We start from the raw sequence: 23,018 nt of genomic DNA, 5'->3' as shown, positions 1-23,018 counted from the left end.
TTTGCTGAAAAAAGTTTCAACATTCAAGCAATAGATTTTACCTCAAATATAATTATATAAGTGGCTGTTTGTTGAAAGTTGAGGATACAAAAAAAAACAATAAAATGGTTTCGGGAAAATTCATGAATCTACATACCGCATTATCCGGATGAAAAATATACGATGCTGGAGAATTATCGATGATAATGATTTTGTTCAAATCTCTTCCAAGTCTGCTCAAATCTTTGACATAATTTCCTCGATGAAAAACGCAAGAATCACGAAATAAACGGGAACTGAACACTTGATGTTGATCTAGTAAATCTGCCACTGGATCGGCATACTGAAATGGGAAAAGTATTGAATACTAGATTTAGAAATTTAACCATTATCTTGAATTGAGACAGAATGCGTCTAACTGAACTCAATACCCAAGCAGGAGGGCAGCAATAATCTGTGGAATCTGGAAATATTTAACAATTGACTCAGGTTAAAAAAAAATTTTAAAATTTTTGGATTCAACTTCAGCTCCAAACTCTTAATTTAGAGAATCAAATTTTGATAATTAAAGCTTTGTCTTATGCAAGCATACTTTGAAAGAACAATTATTAAACCTCATTTTGTTTGGGTTTGTTAAAAGATCTTGATATCTTTTATCGCTATCGAAAGTCAAAAATTACAACTTCATGGAACTCAGGATTTCGATTTTAAAACACAGATTACGGTGAAACATGCCAAACTCTGACACAGTCCTGAATAAAACAGTGCGATTATGAGCAAATATATACCTGGTTACCGGATAGGTTCGTGCATTAATGTAGCAAAGCATTTTAACATACCACGTGTGCATAGACCTGATCACTTGAACATTAGTGGGATTAACAGACAACCATGGAACTTGGGTATACAAAAATAAACAAATTGTTCCAACATATGTCCAACATGTCAATTAAGGTTACTGTACCCTATTATCTAAATGCTAGATTTTGGTGCATGGTTTAAAACAGTGGTTCCCAACCTTTCTACCCTGGCGGACCGGTAAAACTAAATTAAATGTACTCGCGGACCGGCGAAAAATTGAGATGACCGGAACATAAAAGAGTATATAACATATATTTGCGTAATACAATGCAATGTCGGGCATTCAATATGCATCTAGAGTCTAGAGTCTAGACAAGAAAGGCAAACTTAAAAACAGCTCACACGAAGAAAAACTATCAAATAATAGGACGGCCAAAAATATTTGCGTAATGAAATGCAGTGCTGGGCACCCATTATGCGTAAGAAAGGCACACATAAAACATCTCACATAAAAAACATGTACATGTCAAATCATGTACAAACGTAATTAACTCTAGTGAAAATGTTCCTGCTGTTTAGTTTCCAATATAGGATTGCAAACGATGCCTCAAGGAAGTTTCTGCAACACGTAGCCCTACAGCGGCGTGCAGCCAATTTCCTTGCTTCGCTTTGCTAGTGATGAAAATATTTTTATATATAAGTAATAAAAATAGAAGTAACTCGTTGAAAATACGGACAACAGTTTGATTGCTCAATTACTTAGCGATGGGTATTCGTTATCAAGAGATATCCAAAATTGTGACAGTGATTCCTTTTTAAATCTGGACTGTAAAGTAGAATCACAATTTGAATCAAGTTTTTTCATTGGGTTTGTCATATCAATCCTTCTGCAGTTGATCGATGCTTCAAACGGAATGAATTTACATTACAATGACAAAGTCGTCGGTAATTTGGCACCAGGCTCAAAATCCTACTTTGTCTGCTCAAGATACTGGAAAAGATCTCAGCTTTTTTCGCTCCTCGTGACCACCTGCCATATTTTACTGGAGTATTATACTTTTCTTGACGGTTTTTTGGTTTGAACAAAGAAATATGCATAACGTTTTATTTGGATGGTCATATTAATCAGGAAAAGCATGCAAAACAGAAAAGGCACGCGTGCCAATTTTTAGGTTTCTGAATCTTGCGAGATTTGATGGAGCGCATTCACGATGAGCAAAAAGTGTGATTACTTGGCGCCAAGATGTTGCGAAAGACGTCGCAATATGACGGCGGAAGAGAAATTGCGTAATAAATCGACCTCGTCTTCAGTAAAGAAATCGGAGCGCATTCGAGATGAATCGGAGCCGAAAAAGCGAAAAGTATGATTACTCGGCGCCAAGATGTCGCAATATGACGGCGGAAGAGAAATTGCGTAATAAACCAACGCGACCTCGTCCTCGGTATAAAAACAACAAAACACCGAATTTTTTTCGCGGACCGGCAAAAAAGCCTCGCGGACCGGCACCGGTCCGCGGACCGGCGGTTGGGAACCAATGGTTTAAAAGACCATTTTCAATTAAACCAAGCAAAAACATAATAAATGAATCTCACATAAAAGTGATAGCATCTGTTCACTACATTCCAGCATAAATTAAAAATTTTATGCAGATATGCCTCCAATTAACCTCCATAATGAATATAATGCATTATTAACAACATGGTCATTCAGCTTTCTTAGTAAACCAATTGCCTGCAATAATGAGAATCTTCAGCCATCAAGTATCAGTATTACTATTAGGCTTGATTTATCTATGGCAGAAACATGGTTAAACTAATTTGTTTTTTCAGTTTGCAACAAGGCATAAAATTAACCTAGTACGCTTGGGTAAACAATAAGTTCTGTAAATATTGTGTGCGCAAGTCAGCAGGTGGTAAGGAATCAATTACGTATAGCCCATGTATTTGAATATCAATGTTTAATTCGTTCATAAAACCTTATGACAATTAAGCAACATTCATTGAAAAATAGCCTTGTTATTGAAATGTCTTTATTGTACACCATAAAATTTCGGAACATGCTGTTCGAAAATGGAAATCTCAGCTAGTCTGTAGCTAATATACTAAAATAAATAGACATATCGGTTCCGGTACAGTAAGGATTGAGAATACCGAGCTTGCTGTAAAGATAGACAGACAGAGCTATACAGAATTCAGGCGAAATTCCGCTCTGAATGAAACAAATTAGCAAAATTTTAGATGAAACATTGGGTCAATAAAAATTAAAAAAAAGAATATGCACAGCATGTATGAGCTTTTGAGAAAATTCTCAGAAACTTCAACATTTCTATCTATCCAAAACATTTCATCTTCATGCATATTCGGATATAGCGTGTGTTACACAAAATTAAGTCATGCTACCCATATTAAAGTTAATGAATTCTCGAAACTAATATTACTGTAATAGAATAGAGTCTGGGATCAAGAATGAATGTGAATTTAGTTGTAAATTTATTAAACCAAACTAAATATCATAGGTTAATTAGCTTTCAAAATTCAGAAAAAAATACTGATTTATTTCCTAATTTCCTTTATAATAAAATTCAGGCTACACAATGAAAAAATTTAAAGACTATTCAGGAATGAAACTAATTTAAATAGGAATATCCAATAATTTTGAGAAGATTCAATATTCTTTTGTTTTCGGCATTGGTCAATTGTTGGCTAGCATAATAAAAATGAATTTATTTAAATTAGCCGAATATGCATTTGCATTAGTGTAATATGGGGAAACACTGAAAGTGGAAAAGCCATTTCAAAATTGAAAATAAACAGGCTTGTCAAGAAACAGTCAACCCAATGAGTACAGGATGACAACAATGTCCTGAAATGGAAATTTCTACATGTAGGCTGTTGCTAAAGCATCAAACACCTTGAGTGCCCATGAATTATTAAAATGCCATTTTAATATAAAAGTCAAACATTCCAACAGTCAAATGTTCAATTTACGGAATTGTTCTAGTAATTTAACACAAGACAAAAATTATATTTATTCGAGCATGATTTAAATATAATATAGACATAGAAAAGCCAGAACCATCTATGACAAGATTCAACAGAATATTTGGAGAGGCTCGTAAATAAATAATAATAGATTTTTTTAACAGCAATTGTTTGATATTTACTAATGCGTAATTTAACACTATAATTTCTTATAGCCCGCCTAAGTAGCTCTGGGCAATTTTAGTGGTCGCTGTAGCTTCGCTAGGAGATTAATCTCCTTAATTTCAGAGCGTGCTACCTTACTTTGAGCAATTTCCTTTCAATATATTTATATGGTTTGTAAAAGATTAATCTCATCAATTTCTGAGTGAGTGTGCAAGACCTTATTTTGAGCAAATTAGAAAAAAACATACATATTATACTACAGTAGGCGATCAATTTCTGAGTGAGTGCATGTGACCTTGCATTGAGCAAATTTTCTCAAAGAATGAAATATATATTTTTACAGTAAAAAATCAATCTCCTTAATTTCGGAGTGAGTGTATGTGACCTCGCTTTGAGAAAATTTCCTCAAAATTATATCAGAATCAGAGAGAAAACAATATTATAGTCAGAGAGAAAACAAGTACTAAATATCTACAATGGGTGAACTTGTAAATCAATGACATACGATGGATGAGTTCCTCTATCACATTGTTGTTATTCAGAGCTTAACAAGCGTACAATGGAGAAAAAAAACGATAAACGATAGAAATAAATGGATGATAACCAGTTCATTCGTGCGTATAAAGGCATGACCCAAAGCATGCCTCAATAATGGTGTGCACGTAGGATAGATAGCATCATTACACAACATAAATTGTTGAAACTCTGTATGTAATACAACGTTCAAAATGAGTGTGAAGCTCACCACATGAAAACTATTACCTCTATGTTACAGTTAGTTAAAATATTAGGTAATAATTGAATAATAAGTCTGATTTGTGTAAAATTATTGTCAGAGATGACTATACAAGAATGATATGAAATCCTACTTTTCATAATAGATTGATGATTACGGTAGTTTGAAATGTAACATTATAATTTTTATTTATTATGAAAGAATGTGAAATATTTTTTATCAGATGTGATGAATAAAGTAACAATTTTAATAAAGTATGACAAAATTTTGACACTTTTATAGAAAGATAGAATGGAGAGCTGACAAGAGCTATATTCTGACTATAATTATTATCAACGTGCTGTGCTCTGTATACATTGTGAATGATATAATATTTCGAATGGTAATTTATATTATTAAACACTATTCGATCAATTTCGTGAGAACGTCTAAGATAAGCTACGTCATAGTATTTGGCCCTTTTTAAAAACAAATTTTTCTTTTAGCAATTTTCTTTCTTTTATAAATATTTATATTAGAAATTAGTTTTCAGACTGCTTTATTACAAATTTATCAGGTTGTGTTGAGCCCATTTTTTAGCTGTATATTATATAAAAATTTTTTAACTTACTTTAGACAAACTAGCTGTGAACAGGACACATTCATACATTTCTCCCATCCTCTGTAAAAATTGATCGACGTGAGGCCTTTTGAGGACGTAGACCTGAAAATATTATTGTTAATTGAAGATTCCAAGTAATTGTTATTAATAATTAACAATATCTATCTTGACTAAAAACTGAACAAAAACAAAAAATGAGATATAATTGCTAGTAAAGTGAAATAAATAAGAACAGAATTTGAAAAAAAATCCCAGTATGACACACTGGTCTGCAAATAAGTTATCCTATTTTAAAAAGTATATTTTCAACGGAATCTTGTTGACAATAACCAAATTAAACTTTTTAAACACCATTGTTTGCAGCAAAACAATGACTTATCATTGGCGAAAGTATGTGCACTGCACACAAAGCATTATATCATCAGGTTAACTTTAACCTACCGTACATCAAGCCCAAATGTTTGTCTGGTCAGAAGATAATCAAACAATGGACCCAATGCAACAAATTTGGTTATATAAGTTATTTCTGAGGGATTATAAAACTCAACATACCCAACACTCAACCTAATAAGATATCTGAGTCTGTGTCATTACAATTTAACATTAGTTCAAAAGTAAACTTCAATTCAAGGTCATGGTACCCACTTAACATTGCAATGTGCCGATAAGAATTGATAAAATATACATCAATCATAAGTTATGAGAATTATCTCTTTTTTCAAATAGATATTTTCCTAGCATAACATGCAAAAAAATTACAGAAACTTGTACTGTTAATTAATGGGAGCATGTAAGAATTTCTTTTTATTTGATGTATTTATTTGTATGCCTTCCGCTTTGCACATTGTGGCACTGATATGCAAGGGGCTACTTATTTGGGAAAGACCATAATCTTTGGGGTACAGCCTACCCAATTTATTGCACCCTGGGTGACATGGTTTGAATAGGATTTTAAGCTGGGATGCCATCACCATCACTAGGCGACCTCTTCCACAATTTTAAGCAAAAAATGTCAATTTTAAACTGAAATTATAAATTTTATCAAACTTTGAATTATATGTTGAAATACAAAAAATTTTCCTGGTTTTAAATTAAAATTCTATATAAACTAGGATGGGCAATTTTCAATCTGGGAAAACTAAACTAAACAGCAATTCAATGAGGAATTCAATTAATTAATGGTACTGAATTGCCTATTTGATTTTAGATAAGATGGCTAAACAGGTAGTAATAGATATTGAACAATCACAACAGGAATAAAGCATTCGATGTCTGGGAAAACTGATCGATCGACCGAACTACATACAATTGCAAATACATGAAAGTGGAAATGGATCATTGCCAGTGGCAAATTTGTTAGAATAAAGTAAGCTTAACTTAGGTAAAAAAAAATATTATAGCTTGATTTTGTCAAACATGTCCTGGCGACTTTACAATAGTGTAAAGTTAGACTTCAAAATTCTCCATACTTAATTTGATCAAATATTAGGGGGGATTGGTTTTTGAAGCTTATTTGTGTCATATCTTTTTTTGCAGTAAATATCAACCAAGAAAAATTGAAATTTTGACAAGATCACAGAAGCTAGAAAACTAATTGGTAATGTTAATTTGGATCTTGCAGTAAGTCTTGATAAATTGAATAGTTTTCGTGCAAGAATATATTACAAATTTGTCAGTAGAATGCCTAAAGGTATTTTTATTCACATTTTACATTTGAGGATGCCTAAAGGTATTTTTATTCACATTTTACAGAGGAAAAAAAAAACAGAAAAAAAATTCTAAAATATATTTCGTAAAAGTTGAAAAATATAAAAATGTTAGTTTCTTACAAGCTATATATATATAAATAATATGATAGAAAGTCCTTTTAATTGAAATTTTTTAGTATAATAAGCATAATGCATCTGATGGCCAAGAAAATGGATTTGAAACAAAATAGAAAATCAACCTAAGCAATGTTTATTTAAACTATTCTGCATCACAAAATTTGATTTTTATCGATATAAAATGATTTTTGTAATTTTTTTGTTGGATATGACTCAATTTAGGATATATATTCAAAAATATTGATTTTAAATGTTTGAAACAATATTTGGCTAAGAAATTCAAATAAAAAACTATTCATTTTGGTTATTCCTGGGCCTTATTAATTTGTGGAATAACCAAGACCAGTGTTAACTCTAAGCAAATTATGAGTGCGAAAGTGCTTCGCAGTCGAAAAAAAAAGTGCGAAAGTGCTTTTGCCGATTTTCACAAGTTATGTGCCCTAGCCTTTCATATAACCCATTTAAAACGGCATAGATACTCGAAAAAGCGCTCCTCCGGTTAATATTATGAATTAAAGAGAAGCCTTTTCGTTAACCGAGTTCCCTTTAAGCGAATTCATGTTTAATTAAAACAAGCGAATTCATCGGCAACGAAATAACATCTGCTAACACCTGCCGCGGACAAAACTTTCATGCAATGTATCACGGTGTCAGTTGCTTACTCGCCTAAACAGCAAAGACTTTCACATTTGTTACTCCTTCCATCTAACAGACACGAGGCAGGCTGGAAACCATATTAGTTACAGGGTGGATCGTTTGTACAAATCCCGTGCAAAATAATCCCCCAAATATAAATAGCCTAATTAGGGTTAGGTGCGCTGGAAATTCAACTTTTCGATTTATCCCTAAACCTTATCTGATAATTATTAATTTTTGATTTTGAACCACTTTGAAAGTCGCCACCCGCTGTTTTAAAAGATAGGTTAACCTACGTTCCCTCCGAAATATTACGCAGGATACTCCCCTGTTTTAGGAGATAGGTTGACCTACTTTCCTTTCAAACTTTTTTCTCCGAAATATTACACAAGATCACTTTGAAAATCCTCCCGTTTCGTGAGCTAGCGTGACCTAATTCCTCATTTACATTTATATTATACTATTTCAGAGCTTACCCAAAGACAAGTAATTTTTAAATGTCGACATGCCTTGGTTTGCGTGCGAGTTAGTTTAAATCGGGCAGAAAACATCATATATTGGCAAAATGTTCAGTAATGTCATGTACTTTCAACATTCATAAATAGCACTCTTTGTAACGCTGCTGACCTAGTATCAAATATTCGCACCACAACGCCACTTGCGAGGTTTCCATATATTTCAATTACACTAATAGGAACGATGACACCAAAGAGTTTTCTTTTGCGAAGGTACACTAAATATAAGGAGGGTGATTCTTGAGAAAAACATGAATAAAAAAAATAAACGAATGATATGATAGTGGATCCCAAATAATTTTGACAGTGTCTCGAAATACCAATCCTTTTGATAAATAATTTTTATTCGACCACATGAACGCTGATATTCTGAAAATTAATGTTGAAAGAGAATTACGCATTCTCAGATATCGGACATCCAGTCGCGATATTCAATCGTTCATATGCACAAATCTCACATTAATAGTAATTGCTACCCAAGTTTGTAAAATTTAGAAACCAACAAACAGAAAATAACTTATCCTAAAACACAATTAAAATTCAGTCGGCAATAAATTCATCGCCAAGACGATGCCATACAAAACAAAAGAGATTTGGTCGCGAGAGTTACGTGAGATGCTGCCGTTGATTTTTAAGCAGAATGAAAAATAATTTATAATTAATAAACGGGAGTTACGACGCCCTTTACACATCGTGTGTATTAAACTTCCCTGGTAAGTACTTTGGTAAGTACTAATATTATTGTACTTATACACCTGTTGGGAGTATTTCGGACAATTTCGAATTTAAAATAAATGAAAACCCGACATATAATAAAGTCGCAAAAGTAAAATGAACATTTATTGAAAAAGGTATTATTTAAGTAAGACAACATGATCGTACAATTCCGCCAAAACCTCGATGTTCGCAAGTGAGATGATAAATAAATACTTCCCTGTATTCGATCAATTAACTTTAGCGTATCGTTGTTCTGCCAACAAACAAACAGCCGGGTGCAAAATATTTCAGTCCTGTGATATGCTCACAAATATTCTCGATATTAATATCATACCCTCGCGTATGTACTTTCTATTAGCTCTTTAGTGATCCCTTCCATCCTTAGCCAAGTCATGTTTCGAATATGTGAACATTTTATTCGACCATACATGGCCGGCGGGATGTTAAAATTGTAAACAAGAGAGAGGTAAAATCAATCGCGAATTTCGTTATAACGGCTCGTTTACGAATTGTTGCGCCTGTTATCGTCGAAAATGATTACATTTGTTGTATTTTGAGGCATTTAAGCAGAAATAATTAGGGCATGACATCATCAAAATCGTCAAGTGAGATCTTGAAATTGCAAATTCCGTAAATAAAATTGTGAATTATTCGGTAACGAATTCAGCTTTAATGACCGTCGGGGTATTGTTTTGTTGAAAATTATTATTAATGTGAGAGCGCCAAAAACATACAGTCCATACCGATGCGACTGCAATTTATATGGTCGCAATTGGTGTGGTGCGTTTATTGATAGTGTAAAAAAAAAATTAACGAATATCAATTATAACCAAGCCTGTCAGCGTGTTTATTTTCTGTGGGCAGGAATCGTAAAATACCATCTTGAGACAAATTCACTTCTATCATAAAATCTTAATCGTAATATATCGTATAATAAAATCGTAAAAAACCGCCCCCACACTCGTCCAAACGTGTGTCGAGCTTGAACGACAGGAACAGATTCATCGACGACCTTAATTAGGGAAAATATGTATTTTATTGGGAATGCAAAATAAATGTAACAAAACGCATTTTTTGTGATATAACTTTGTATTTTCGGAAACGGGTTGCCGTGAAAGGAAAAATTTGATCTAAATTAATCGCAAAAATGTTTTATTTTAAATGTAACAAAACACATTTTGCGATATAACCTTGTATTTTCGAAAACGGGTGTCCTGAAAAGTAAAATATGATCTAAATTAATCGCAAAAATGTTTTATTTTAAATGTAACAAAACACATTTTTCGAGATACAACTGTATTTTCGGATACCGGGTGTCATGAAGAGTAAAATATGATCTGAATTAACGGTAAATAATGTTTCATTCCAAATGTATCATAACGCTTTTTTGCGATATAACTTTGTATTTTCGAAAACGGGGCGTCACGAAAATTAATAATCTAATGTTTTATCTATCGTCTAACTAACGTCTGGAACACATCATTTTCGGGGAGAACTCTAGCCCGCGAAACGTCATTTAATTTAAAATAAAGAATGTTTCACGCATTTCAAAACGGAAAATCACCAGTAAGTGGACAGGGATTCAACCCTCCGGATTCAGTATTCTATATCCCCGTGTCAGAACTTTCTGAAGAATAGAACAAAGAACCCGTCAAACCGCCGCGGAAGAATGGGAGTATTTTTTGCACTAATACTTAGGGCATGACAATATCAAAATCGTCAAGAAACTGGTGAATTTGCAAATTCCATAAATAAAATTGTGAATTGCTCGGTAACATTTTAGCTATAATTATCGCCGGGGTATTGTTTTGTTGAAAACACGTTGAAACTTGAGGGAATTAGTTACAATTAGCGCCTGACCTCTATTAGGCACTCGAGCACTCGAAAAAAAAAGCACTCGAGCCCAATCTTTTTAGCATTAAGTCGCATACGTAAAATATCCTGTAAAAGAAGTGCTGTTCATTAACGCCATCTCGTCTTATGACCACGCAGAAATGCCTTTATTGCCGAATTATTCAATCACTATTTTAAATCAACATTCAGGATTGGCACAATTTCAGGTTTGCCAAGTTTATCACCATAGAAATACATGACAAAGTTAATTATCGTCTTAATAAATATCTGCATCACGGTATGGACAATAATATTACCATTCCCATAAAATTGGGACGGTAAATTTACAAATCTTGATAGGTAATATTAAAGCCAACGCAAATGTTAATTTGAGTCCTCAATGTCTTCAACAGCTGTTGCCGATGTGAACGAACGGGTAAACCCGATATATAAAACTTTGATGACCGCCGACCCACAAGAATTCATATTTGTAAAAAGGAGAGGGCGGGAATATAGATTACCCAAAACCTGGATATCGCCGCCAAAACCATCGGTGACAAGAACAATTAGCCATTACAACGGAATTAACCAGTAAAAAGGCTTTATTGCCGATTTTTTAATGTTTCCACCACGTTTATTCGGTACTCCTTAAAAATATTCGATTCAAAAAAATATTGAATTTTGCCCACCTGTCCTCGCATATCAATGAGGAATAGTTGTGTAAATATCGCAAAATTCCGGAAAATGCCACGTCCCTTCAACATTGTGATTACAATAAAATGGCACTTAATGGTATTTTGTGAATTTGGTGATTTTGCAAATCTGTGACATGCTGCTAAAAGTTTCGTCTGATTTGAAAATCGTGCAGTTTGGTCACAATTCATCCAAAGTGACTATAACACGTTACTAACACTTTTATAGTCATTTTGAATTCATCGATATCATTGATAGTCACATGACCTTCAAAGAAACGCACTGCCTAGTATTCCAACATCTGGTTTCAAACACCCGGGAGCGTTTTTTGCGGGAGAAGCGGAATCGGTGTGCTTGTATAATAATCATATTATAAACAAGAATTTTGCCGTTAATGCAAAAGCTTTATCTCCTTTGTCTGCATCTCATAGGTTAAAATTCCGATAAATATCGTTATGATATGCAGAATTGAGTTACAAAAGTACTAGTATGTTACTTATTTGTCAACTTAATACTCGAAAATATTTGAAAACTTTGAATTTTTATTCCATTCAAAATCGGAAAAAAGTGCTTTTTCTCTTCAAAATCGGAAAAAAGTGCTATTTCGCAGTCCCTAAAAAAAGTTGCGAAAGTGTTTCGCAATTTTCGCAAAAAAGTGCGCTAATAGTGAACACTGACCAAGACAGACTTGACAATAAAACGGATAAGTCAAAAATGTCCTATCAAAACTTGTTATAACCTTGTGTTTCCAATATATAAATAGACAATAAAAGCAATATTACTTTGGTAGCATTGTGGATAAAGTAAAGTTTGATAATAAAATATTTTGATCGTTTTGTTAAAGAGTATTTGCCACAAGTCAACATACATAGGGCAAATAGCAACTCTGCAAACTATTGCCCAACTGGTAAATAATTAACCAGAGCTGACTTCAATAAAGTTAAACAGCAGCTTAGCATAACTCGCTGAGTTCAGCTTTGCCTAATTCTCTACAGCAATTATTATTAATAATATGTGTACTCTAATTGGTCGAATTTATATTATGGACAATTTGAAATTACATTAGATATGCTAAACTGTAGCTATTCTTTTGCAATTCATAATAATTTTTTAAATGCTGCATATGTCCATCTTGCAGACAGCAATGAAAAATGACCTTGCTAAGCTAAAACACCCACAATGTTTCACATTGACAATAAGATCGAAATCAGAGATAGATGATGAAACAAGCAAAATCTCAAATACACTTGTAATTATTGAACACAAAGTGAACCTCTATGATCATTTTAACCTATAGATTCATTAGTAAATAATTGACCAACCAATTTCAGTACTTAAAGATTGAAGAAGTTGTTGGAAAGCTATTATTTTTTTTTTTGAATTTCCTAGGCCAGAATCAAAGTCCTATGGGACCCGATCGTTCACTCTAAATTTTGCGGTTTCATTTTATCATGCTTGACCCAACCCCCTTCGCGCCGACAATTCTTTCAGCAAACTCATTTCTCTCAGTCACCCATGCCTTACTGTAGCAGTACTGGTGAATGACCTTCTTGCAAATATGTTTGAGCATTGCTATTTTGTTTATGTTAAAAAGAAGTAATGGATTTAAAATATTTTCAATATAAAACTGATAATCAAACAAAAGGCGTGTTCATTTCACTTCTAATAGTGATAGAAAATATTACCGTAAATTAAACATTCTATGTAATAAAATAATCTCCATAAATACAAATAATTGGTGTGGTTTTTGTTAAATATGTCTGTATCAGGTTTTCTCAAACATGGCTCCTGGTCCCCTATTGGGCCATGCTCAGAGGACTTCACTAGGTACCGTGGTTATCGTGGCCCTGTTATCATAAGGTAGCAGTCTGGCTGAAAAAAGTACCGATAAATAGGCCAGCTTACAGTAGTTGAATATATTGATGATGCTTACACTCAACTAGAACTTCTGGACTTGGCATTAAAAGGAACTTTTGCGTGACGTTTTTCTACAAACTCTGTCCTCTAAATGAGAAAGTATCCAGTTTTGTTAATGAATACAAAATTTTTGGACCTACAGTTGTGAACATTCATGCATTTTCATTCATCAGAATAAACAAATCTCAGCTATGGACTCTGTTAATGACAGGTGAACATTTAGATTCAGTGAAGCACATCACTATTTCTCCTTTGAAGCCCAACATTTCAAATTTGGTCCACCAAAAATCTTCAACACAGTAGTTTGGGAACATTAAAATGTTTTAGTAAATAGTTATTCGTTATCATAAGGTTTATTGCTATGTGTTTTGCGAAGGTTATTTACCATACAAACAATTAGTATTGAGAAAACACTTCAAATGTATTTTTCATTTTCTGATTTTTGAATGTATTCATAATAGCAAATTATTCAGTTATGGCCATCCCTGACTGACATGAAATATAGCTTCAATATGACATTTTTATTTATAGTATTACAACAAGTGATTGATTAGCAAGCCGCCTGTTATTGAAACTGAACTTGAAAATGTGAATATATTATGACTAATCGAAATGCAATAGTCATTATAGAGAGCAGGCTATATTTAACAAAGTAATACATAAACGGTTATTAAGATTCCAGCCCTTCTCATTGTCACACAAAATGCTTCTTCATACACAAATTTGCTTGGTCAAGGGAGTGTGATAAAAATGGTGAGATTTGATATACAGCTGTTCTTCGTTAGCTCTGAATGTGATAACAATGTGTGAGAATGTAAAAGATGGCTTTCAATGAAACACAAAGTTTGCTGGAAAGATCAGCAGACAAATGTGACAAATTATAGTGTTCCCATATTTCACAAAAACATGTTCCAATGAATTACAATAACAGCGAAATTTTGGGTGAAATATCGGGTCCCATAGCGGTATTGTAGAACAAGACTGACTAATGTCCCCTTTTTGAGATGTCCACTTTTTTTCAATTTTCTGAGATTTTAATTGAACTATGCTCTTTCAGATGCCATGTGTGGAGTATTAGAACTCTTGAAAAAACTTGACAAAAATTAATAAAAGCAATAGCCTCCTAGCGACTTTAACTATCTTTGAGCAAGCCTACTAAAAATTTGTTATTAATTGGTCCCTCAGTTGCCAATTTCTGCCCAACCTAATAACAAGATCCATATATACACTCCAATAAACGATGTTCTAGTATTGAACAAGATCAGCTTGAAGACCAATTATGACATCATATTCAAAACATGCACTTGATTAGATACATCTCTAGACACTTGCTATAGAAGAGTAATTTAGAAACCCCAACATTAGTCATGCCTAGCTTGTAGTAACATATAGAGTTAAAATCAGATACTTCACTTTATAATTGGCTGAGTTCATACAAACCTATTGTCAATTACTGGTGATTTAATTTGACAAGAGTTTTGATGTACCTACTTGATAATTATTGAAACATAATGAAGTAAAAAGTGATCATTAGTTAATTAACGACAGGCACTTATATATAAATAACTTGTCTGGGAAATAATGAGTCTGCTTTTCTATTTTATCAAAAGCAAAATGTGTTCTCAAATTTTATATCATAGATTACATAGGTAGACCCTGATAAGGCTAATTTTAATACACACAGCAATTGACTTACCACCGTTATATTTAATCTGATATAAAAAGCTGGCACAATAAAATAGAAAAACAAATTTTTGAAAACGTAGAATTGTTCGATCATTTATTATACTAAAGACTCATTTAGATTCAAAAAATTGCACGGTTTATAAAATACACAAAATATACGTAAAAAATTCACATTTAGTTTTCACATTTAAGTTTTCCTCATTTTTTGGATGTTTAATCTAAAAAAAGATTATCGAACAAGGGACAATACCATTTCCATACAGCATGAGGATTTTCTTAATATTTATTTTAAGCATGGCATAAACACTGGTGCTTATGTGCCCCAGGCTAAGATGCGGCTTAGTGATAGAAGTTAAAAGCATGTATGGTACAGCCAATTCAAAAAATCTCTGTATCACGCATAACTTGTTTTACTTTTTCATACCCGAGACTTGGAACTAAACGGTTGTATGTTTATGCTGTGGTATGTGTTGAGGCAAAATGGCATACAGCGCCCCAGGTCATGACATCGTGAATAAAAAATTTTCATAAATGTGGCTTATCTGATTTTGTAAAACTTCAGTTGATAAAAATTGATATTGAAATATACCACAGATATTCATTGAGTTGGTTTAAATAATACGAAGGTCAAATCTAACCATCTAACAAATTCCATTTTGCTGACTGTAGAATGTTGTAACTATTTAATAAGTATGAGAAAAAAAATACTGGGAGTGGGCACAGGACACAGATATTTTTAATTATATTTTTTAAGATAGATCACAATGGTAGCAGTAAAGTATTTCAAAATAATATGGAAGCATATGAATATTCATATCATTAAATTTCATCATTTTTCATTTAGCACTAAAGGCGACATACAAAAAAGTATTTTGAAACATTCATACTTATTCTGAAAATCTCATCAAAACTGTTAATGAATAATATAATTTCATATCAGCGTTTATAGTATAAATTCAAATAACTTAAATATACGAAGTTCATCAAATTTGACCGCTGCGATAAACCATTGAATATAACAAATATGATAGGATGTCCAAGTATAAAAAAAATCAGTATGAAAAAGTAAAGTATATTGAAAATCTTTTGATCAGTTTGTATAGAATGTTTTAAAATGGATTATCCATATCATAAGAGGATCAATTACAACCAAGTTGGATCAAACCCTTTGAAAAAAGTTTATAACAATTTTTTTACCACGCAAAGTGTGGTGTTTCAACAAGAAAATAGGTAAATGTGAATCAAAGGTAAAAACAAAACCCTAATTTTATAAAATGAATCGACCATAAACAAAGAAAGTGTGAGAACAATTCCAAAATACCCAAATGTTTTATAAACACTGTCGAGACAAACAAAATAACCTAAGATAAATGAGTTTAAAACTATTTTTATGATTTCAGTACAGAATGTCACATAAGATTAAAGTTCAGAAATAAAATATTCTATCTTCAGTCTATTATAATTTTCAGCATAAACTAAATCTTAATTAAATTATATAATTATATAATATAATTTAATTTCAATTCCAAGTTTTCTGGAGTCTTGAGAAATTAGAAAAAGGGGGAAAGTGGTAATAATCTTTTTAGCCTACAATGACTGCCGAAGCACTACTTAATAAAAGGTTGGCATATATTTTGAGGCAGAGGAATTCTGAGCCATGCTTGAACATGAGTGATCTGTGTTTAGAAGCATATCAAATCCATGAATCAAGCTTGTTAGATGTTTGATAGAGATAAGTAAATTCTTAACAGGGTTATAACTGACAGATGAGTGGGCTGTCATGTGTTGTTCTTCTCTCTCTTCTATCTTTAAGAATGAGGATTAGGACAAACACACAGAAAGAAAAAGGTAAAACTTATGCTAACACCTGAACGAGCGAGCAATGAGGTGAACGACATACATGCGCAGTGGAATGTCACGGTTTATGAATTTGACTTGTTTCATTGAACATCACAGTTTTAAAATATGACTTCATTTAGGATCATAATAAATTGAGAAAAACTTGAATGAAATGATCAGTGAATACGTAATATGACTTGTCCACTTACGGCCCATAGAAAAAATACTTTTTTCATGATAAGAATTACGAATATTTTTGTATATGAAACCCTGTCACGCTTCAAATAGTATCAGCATATAAAGGATAAGTATAAACCAGTATAAAAAGGCACAATATTTGATTCTTCATAACACAATATATTTCTTGTATCTAATCAAAGCAATAAACAGAATATGAAGCTGAATTAATAGCTTTGAATTAACAGTTTGGTTATGACAGTTTTAGATATTCCTGGCGATAACATGCTGCAAAATCAATCACAGCCGATAGTCTGGTTTCAGGGAGATAATATATTTAGGTACTGTTTATAAGGCACCAGTGGAAAGTCTGATATATAAATCAAATTTTAAATGTTAAAGCTAGTCCTAAGTTATATATTTTTGGCAAAACAATCAACGATTGAGGTCAGGTTGGATTTTGACTATTTGAATTCACAACAATTATCTATCTCAAATATAATCAGGTAAATTCAAATTTCACTATTTTCAGCTAAAAAGTTCTTATATTCTTCTTTGTGACAAGTGAACCCTCAGTAACTTGCATAAAGATTATGTTAAATCGACTGGTATTTCACAGTCATAGCTTCTCATTTGACAACCTGGACCCACAGCGATCACAGGGTCAAATTTCTAAACATATTATTACATTCACTGATTAAAGAACGCCATTGATATCAAAGATTCAAATGTCCCATAGGAACTCGGCTTAATGTTAAATTTATTATTAGGCATCCTTGTTGATGTTGAAATTATTTAATATTTCATAGGATAGGACACAGCTGTGAGGAGTCAGTTGTTATCTCACAATCAAGGGTGCTGGATAAATCAGATATAAAAAAATTAAGAGTTTAAATAACAAAAGTACTGTATTTTTTATAAAGTTATGAATAATCATGGCCATAACTATAATATTTTGCTAAACTTTGAAATACCAAAATAACTAAATGCCAAATCTATTGTATTTTTATGAAGTCGTTAATAATCATGCCCATAACCATTATAATTTGCTAAACTATGTTGTAATTCAGTTAATTCTCTATTCACTTCTATTTTGAATGGATTCGGTAGAAAACAAAAGTATAATTCCAGAAAATAAATGAAACTGCTGAAAAATATAAAAGTTATCTGACAATTGGAAGTTTATAAACTAGGTTAATTGCGTTTCGATATCACAAATTTAAAAAAAAAAGCTATATTATGAATATATAATTAATTAAAAATATATAGGACTCTTGGTATCCTTTGTGCCTGAAATATATTTTTTCTGTTATAATTCACGCATAATTCAGAATTGCCAGACCATTGTCATGTCAGAAAACAGTAATTGGGTATTCTAAAGTTCTGACTGGAATCAAGTTTGAGTATTTTTAATTAATAGATAAATTTTGCAAGGCGCTAATCACTGTAAATCAACAACAATTATAAAATTATTAAATATATTATTCTTCATAAACTAAGTATGGCCCGAGCAGAACCATAGAAAAAATGCAAAAGCCAAGTAGAGTAATGCTCGATTGAACATAGCAAAAGTTGGCAACAGGCCATAGCGAATATTTTTTCTGTGAGAATAGGTTAACCATTACCATGAGTTATAAGATTTGAAATTATTAAAAAATGCGAAATTTGTTTTTGAATTGTTATAAAAAAAGTTTCTTTCAAGTTGAAGACAGTGACATAGGCCTGTGTTAAATGTTGATTTAGTATTGTAGTAACATGAGCTCGGCCAATTGTTGAAGCTTTTGAACAATGGTGGATGGAAGGTAATCGAATTGCCAACAGTTAGTCGTACAGCCACTCACAGAGAAAAATTTATTTCAGATACACTCTAAGTAAACATTGGAACTAGTAACCGAATTCACAATGATAATAATAATATGAAAGTATACTAATCTAAAGAGGTATGGCCCTGATTTAATAAGGAATTGAAACAACATTATAATTAGGTCAGTAGAACAGATATTTAAAATTGATTTATTGCAAAAATCAAAAGGCTCTGTTTTAGTTTAGGAAAATAATTTTGTAAGTATTTTTTTGCAGGATATTCCAATTCTAAATGACTTAACCCTCAAGACACATGATTTATAATTGACTAAGCCTTATTTGCTCAAAATTAAGGTTATATCTTATAGTTAATAACAAAACCGAATCGAAAAGTTTTTTAATTGGAGTCAAAATTTTTAATCAAAATCACTCTTAGTATGTTGGATATAATTTTTACCATTACAAGAAGGATATGAACATAATATTATGTAATTTTTGAATTTTCCTATGAATTATAATACAATATTGGGTGCACATTTACCAGGAAGACATTCAAATGTTTCAGAAATCATGCTACACAACAATTTGAAACATACATGATCAATGCCTGCCTGCAATGAATGCCTGCAACAGCAAACAAGTTTACTGATTCGATCATAACACAGTTTTTTTAAGGTTAAACCAAGTTTAAAAGTTGATAATGATAAGGGTAGCAAATTAGCAATGCAGGCAACTAATACATTACAACAAAAAACAACAATTGGGCATTTTTGAAAGTTTTTTAGCAAAGCACATTTTCAAATCCACCCACAATACAGCAAGATTACTACATATAATTAGAGTGCATTAACAGAAAATACCCTCAAAGAGTCTCACTAGTTTCCCAAAAGACCAATTATTTATCATTTACTTTTAAATTTGCCTCAAGTTCAGTTTCTGAACTTTTATAATAATCATAACTGAATTCCTACAGACAACAATGAAGTTAGAAACATCGTGTATTCAAAAAGATGCCATATCACTTATTGCTGGCAGATTGAATGTCACAGTATTTGCCGATGCATATATGTAAAACATGCAAGTTCGCAATATAGTCTTGCATTCATACAGTATTCAAATTCATGATTTCCATGCATACACTTAAAATTATAAAAGCTTACTTGATGAACTGTGCCATCTATTTCCACAGGAACAACAAAATCTGCGTTACTTATAGGCTGAAAGTAAAATACAAAATATAAAATTTAAGAGAACAGATATAGAATTGCTAGACATGGCCCAAATAACTAGACGAAAGATAGAAAATCAAACAGTTCGCTTAATTAAATCTAGATATTCAAACATCACATTAAAATCAGATGTTTTTGTGGCAAATCAATTGGAGTCCGTGAAATTTTACAAGATTTACAACTTGCATTACAAACTTCAATACATTCTGGCTAACACTAGAAAAGGTTAACAGAACTGAACACTAAAATTGGTGAATGAATCTGCAAAAAGATACAAGTCAAATCACGGAACTGCGCTAGGCATAAGTTATTTTCAACATGGAGTTGTATTGAGAGTGCTTATGTGAAACAGTAAAGCTGTTCATCTTATAATGTAACTTACCTTGAAAGAACTGTGAACTAAAGTTTCATCCAAATCTATAATAGCACATTTTTTGTTGAGAAATTTTTCAGTAAGTTTTGGCAACAAGGACTTCTGACCGCCATTTTGTGTGGCCTAGAATAAACACAATAACAAAACTTAATAATAATAACATTAAAACAGAGACAATTATTCAGTTCAAAACCAACCAATATTCATTGTAATAAGAAACCAAGAATAGTGATTTTCTTTACAGATAATTTAAAGAATACAACACATGAAAACAAATATGAAACACTGTATATTACTCAATACAAAAGTCAGTTTACTTTTTAATTGGATTAAAACAAAATATTTATATAAAACCTGATAACAGCAAAGTAATATGCAGTCGAAAACTAGCAATCTTAAATTCAGGGTATCCCACTTTCATTATCTATATCCTTTGCTTATTTTTTGATTGAATACCGATAATCATAACACATACATTTCCATTTGGTTCCTCACAGTGGCCATCAGCTGTCACGCTATTGACATGGTTCTTTTTGTTGTCAATACTATTCCAGGCATCTGGTTTATTATTCTTTTGTATATCTCCTCTTTTCCTTGGCTGTCCAAAGCAACATCTCAGTGAACTGAAGAGCGATCTTCGTTTGACTTTCTTTGTCTTTGTATTTGTAACTTCATCTGGTCAATAAATGTTATTTTTAAACCTTTTTCTATATTATTAATTTAAATGTTATATACTGTAATAATTTAAATTTTTTATTCAAATCTCATCTCATGCAACCATCAATATTAATTTAACATAATTTTTCATTTAATATTCCATGAATTGTGAGAAAATGTGTCCATGAGAAAACACGAAATTTTTGGTTTTAGTATTTCAAAATAATCAATGGCCCAGATAGACCTAAGGAATTGAGATTTAATACAACGTTAATGAGATAATTGAGCAAGACCTAATTGCATAATATTTTTTAATGTTTTGGAAATTTAAATTCTTACTTTTATTTAGAGCAATTAGCTTTGGTAGCTGAATTTAGCATATATCAGTAAGCATCTGCGGATGTTTTAAATTACGGTAATTATACACAATGCTGGATTATTAGATCACATGGGTACTATTAACCATATGACCCCTAGTAAAATCCACAAGAAGAAGGGATGGATATATTGCTGACACCCAGTAACCAAACAGTCCGACAACTTGAAATCTCATTTTTAAATAATTTTATTACCAAATGATCCAAGAAAAATTATATGAAACCATTTAACAAATACAATAGTGAAGCTGCTCAATTATAGAAGAAATCTGATCATACTAATCATAACCTTAAATTGAATCTTTTTTACATTTGACAGGCAAAAATATTCCATTAGTATAATATCGATAAGTATGCAAATACCTTCTTTCGGTGTATGTCCGTTGCTTAATGCTTCTTCGTCTCTATTGACCTGAGTTATGATGGAAGATCCATCCATCGATTTCTCTGACCTTGAAATACTACAGTGTTTCAATTTTTTTCTTGTTGCAAGTTTAATAGTCAAATCAGCTTTTGAATTAACGTTTATTCCTACACGTTTGGCAACTGACCATGGAAATGATGTCAGCATTACCCCTCAATGTAGACAAATTCTCAAGATCTTTAGCAATTCCTTGTGCAACATATATATCCCAAGTCTACGATATGTATCCAATAAATCCGGTCAAAGATGTTTGGTTAAGAAAGATGAAATAATTATAAAAAATTTCACTAAAGTATTCCAAACATTTTCAAACAGGATACAAAACACTTTGACAGATTGAACTGAAGGCTATATCTGCGGAAATTCAAAAAGCATTAAAATGTTGCCTTTACGCTGATAATCTATCAAAATTACATGGTTTAGTCCTGCCAATAGTAAGATACCAAAGCACTATCCAAATGAATATATACAACCTCACTGTCTACGCATTTGAGAAAAATTTCATCATCATCTCGGAGCGCAGTTTCAATCCATTTGTAAGGCACTACCTAACAGAAAGTGAAAGATTATAGAGGGTGGCTTGGGAATGTGTATCAAAATGAGGCCCCCAGCTATATAGTATGACTCAAATTTAACTGCCCAGTGTGTAATAAAGTACATGGTTGACAAATGGATGTGTTAGAATCTCGTTGTTTGTGGTTGTGTTTGTGCTATTAGACTAATATTGACAAGTATGGCACCATATGCAATGAGTGCTATTATGATCCAGTCCTTAATAATAATTGAGAAACAATCCACTCAGATTTATATATTTTCCAATCCAGTAGTGTTCAGTAGGTAATTTTGTTATGTTTAGTCAAACATGGAGAAGCAAAAATTTTCTTAATAGGAATAGAATGTTGAAGTGAAAACAATGCATATAATCAGCATATAAACCGAATAGTTCACTATTTCGAATACATTCGAAATCATTATTTCCGAATATGAAATTTCGAATACATTCAAAAATAAATTCGAGTAAAAAGCATATTTTAGGGCATGAATCAACTGCA

General features: G+C 32.1%; 1 protein-coding gene across 1 annotated transcript in view; it reads right to left on the bottom strand.

Annotated features, from left to right (window-relative positions):
• The window catches only part of LOC120348595 (CTD small phosphatase-like protein), a 30,115-nt gene extending 7,777 nt beyond the window's left edge, over positions 1 to 22,338 (bottom strand). The window contains exons 1-6 of the mRNA XM_039418758.2: positions 21,906 to 22,338; positions 20,984 to 21,183; positions 20,518 to 20,631; positions 20,067 to 20,123; positions 5,274 to 5,366; positions 137 to 322 (exon numbers count right to left, since the gene is read on the bottom strand). Of these exons, the coding sequence (XP_039274692.1) occupies positions 137 to 322; positions 5,274 to 5,366; positions 20,067 to 20,123; positions 20,518 to 20,631; positions 20,984 to 21,183; positions 21,906 to 22,113 (858 nt within the window). The 5' untranslated portion in view covers positions 22,114 to 22,338. The remainder of the gene's footprint in view (positions 1 to 136; positions 323 to 5,273; positions 5,367 to 20,066; positions 20,124 to 20,517; positions 20,632 to 20,983; positions 21,184 to 21,905) is intronic.
• Positions 22,339 to 23,018: the final 680 nt, after the last annotated feature.

The sequence above is a fragment of the Styela clava genome, chromosome 1 (genome assembly GCF_964204865.1).
Source record: "Styela clava chromosome 1, kaStyClav1.hap1.2, whole genome shotgun sequence".
Lineage (NCBI taxonomy): Eukaryota > Metazoa > Chordata > Ascidiacea > Stolidobranchia > Styelidae > Styela > Styela clava.
The sequence above is the reverse complement of the archived record's forward strand: the minus strand, read 5'-3'. Positions and strand labels throughout refer to the sequence as shown.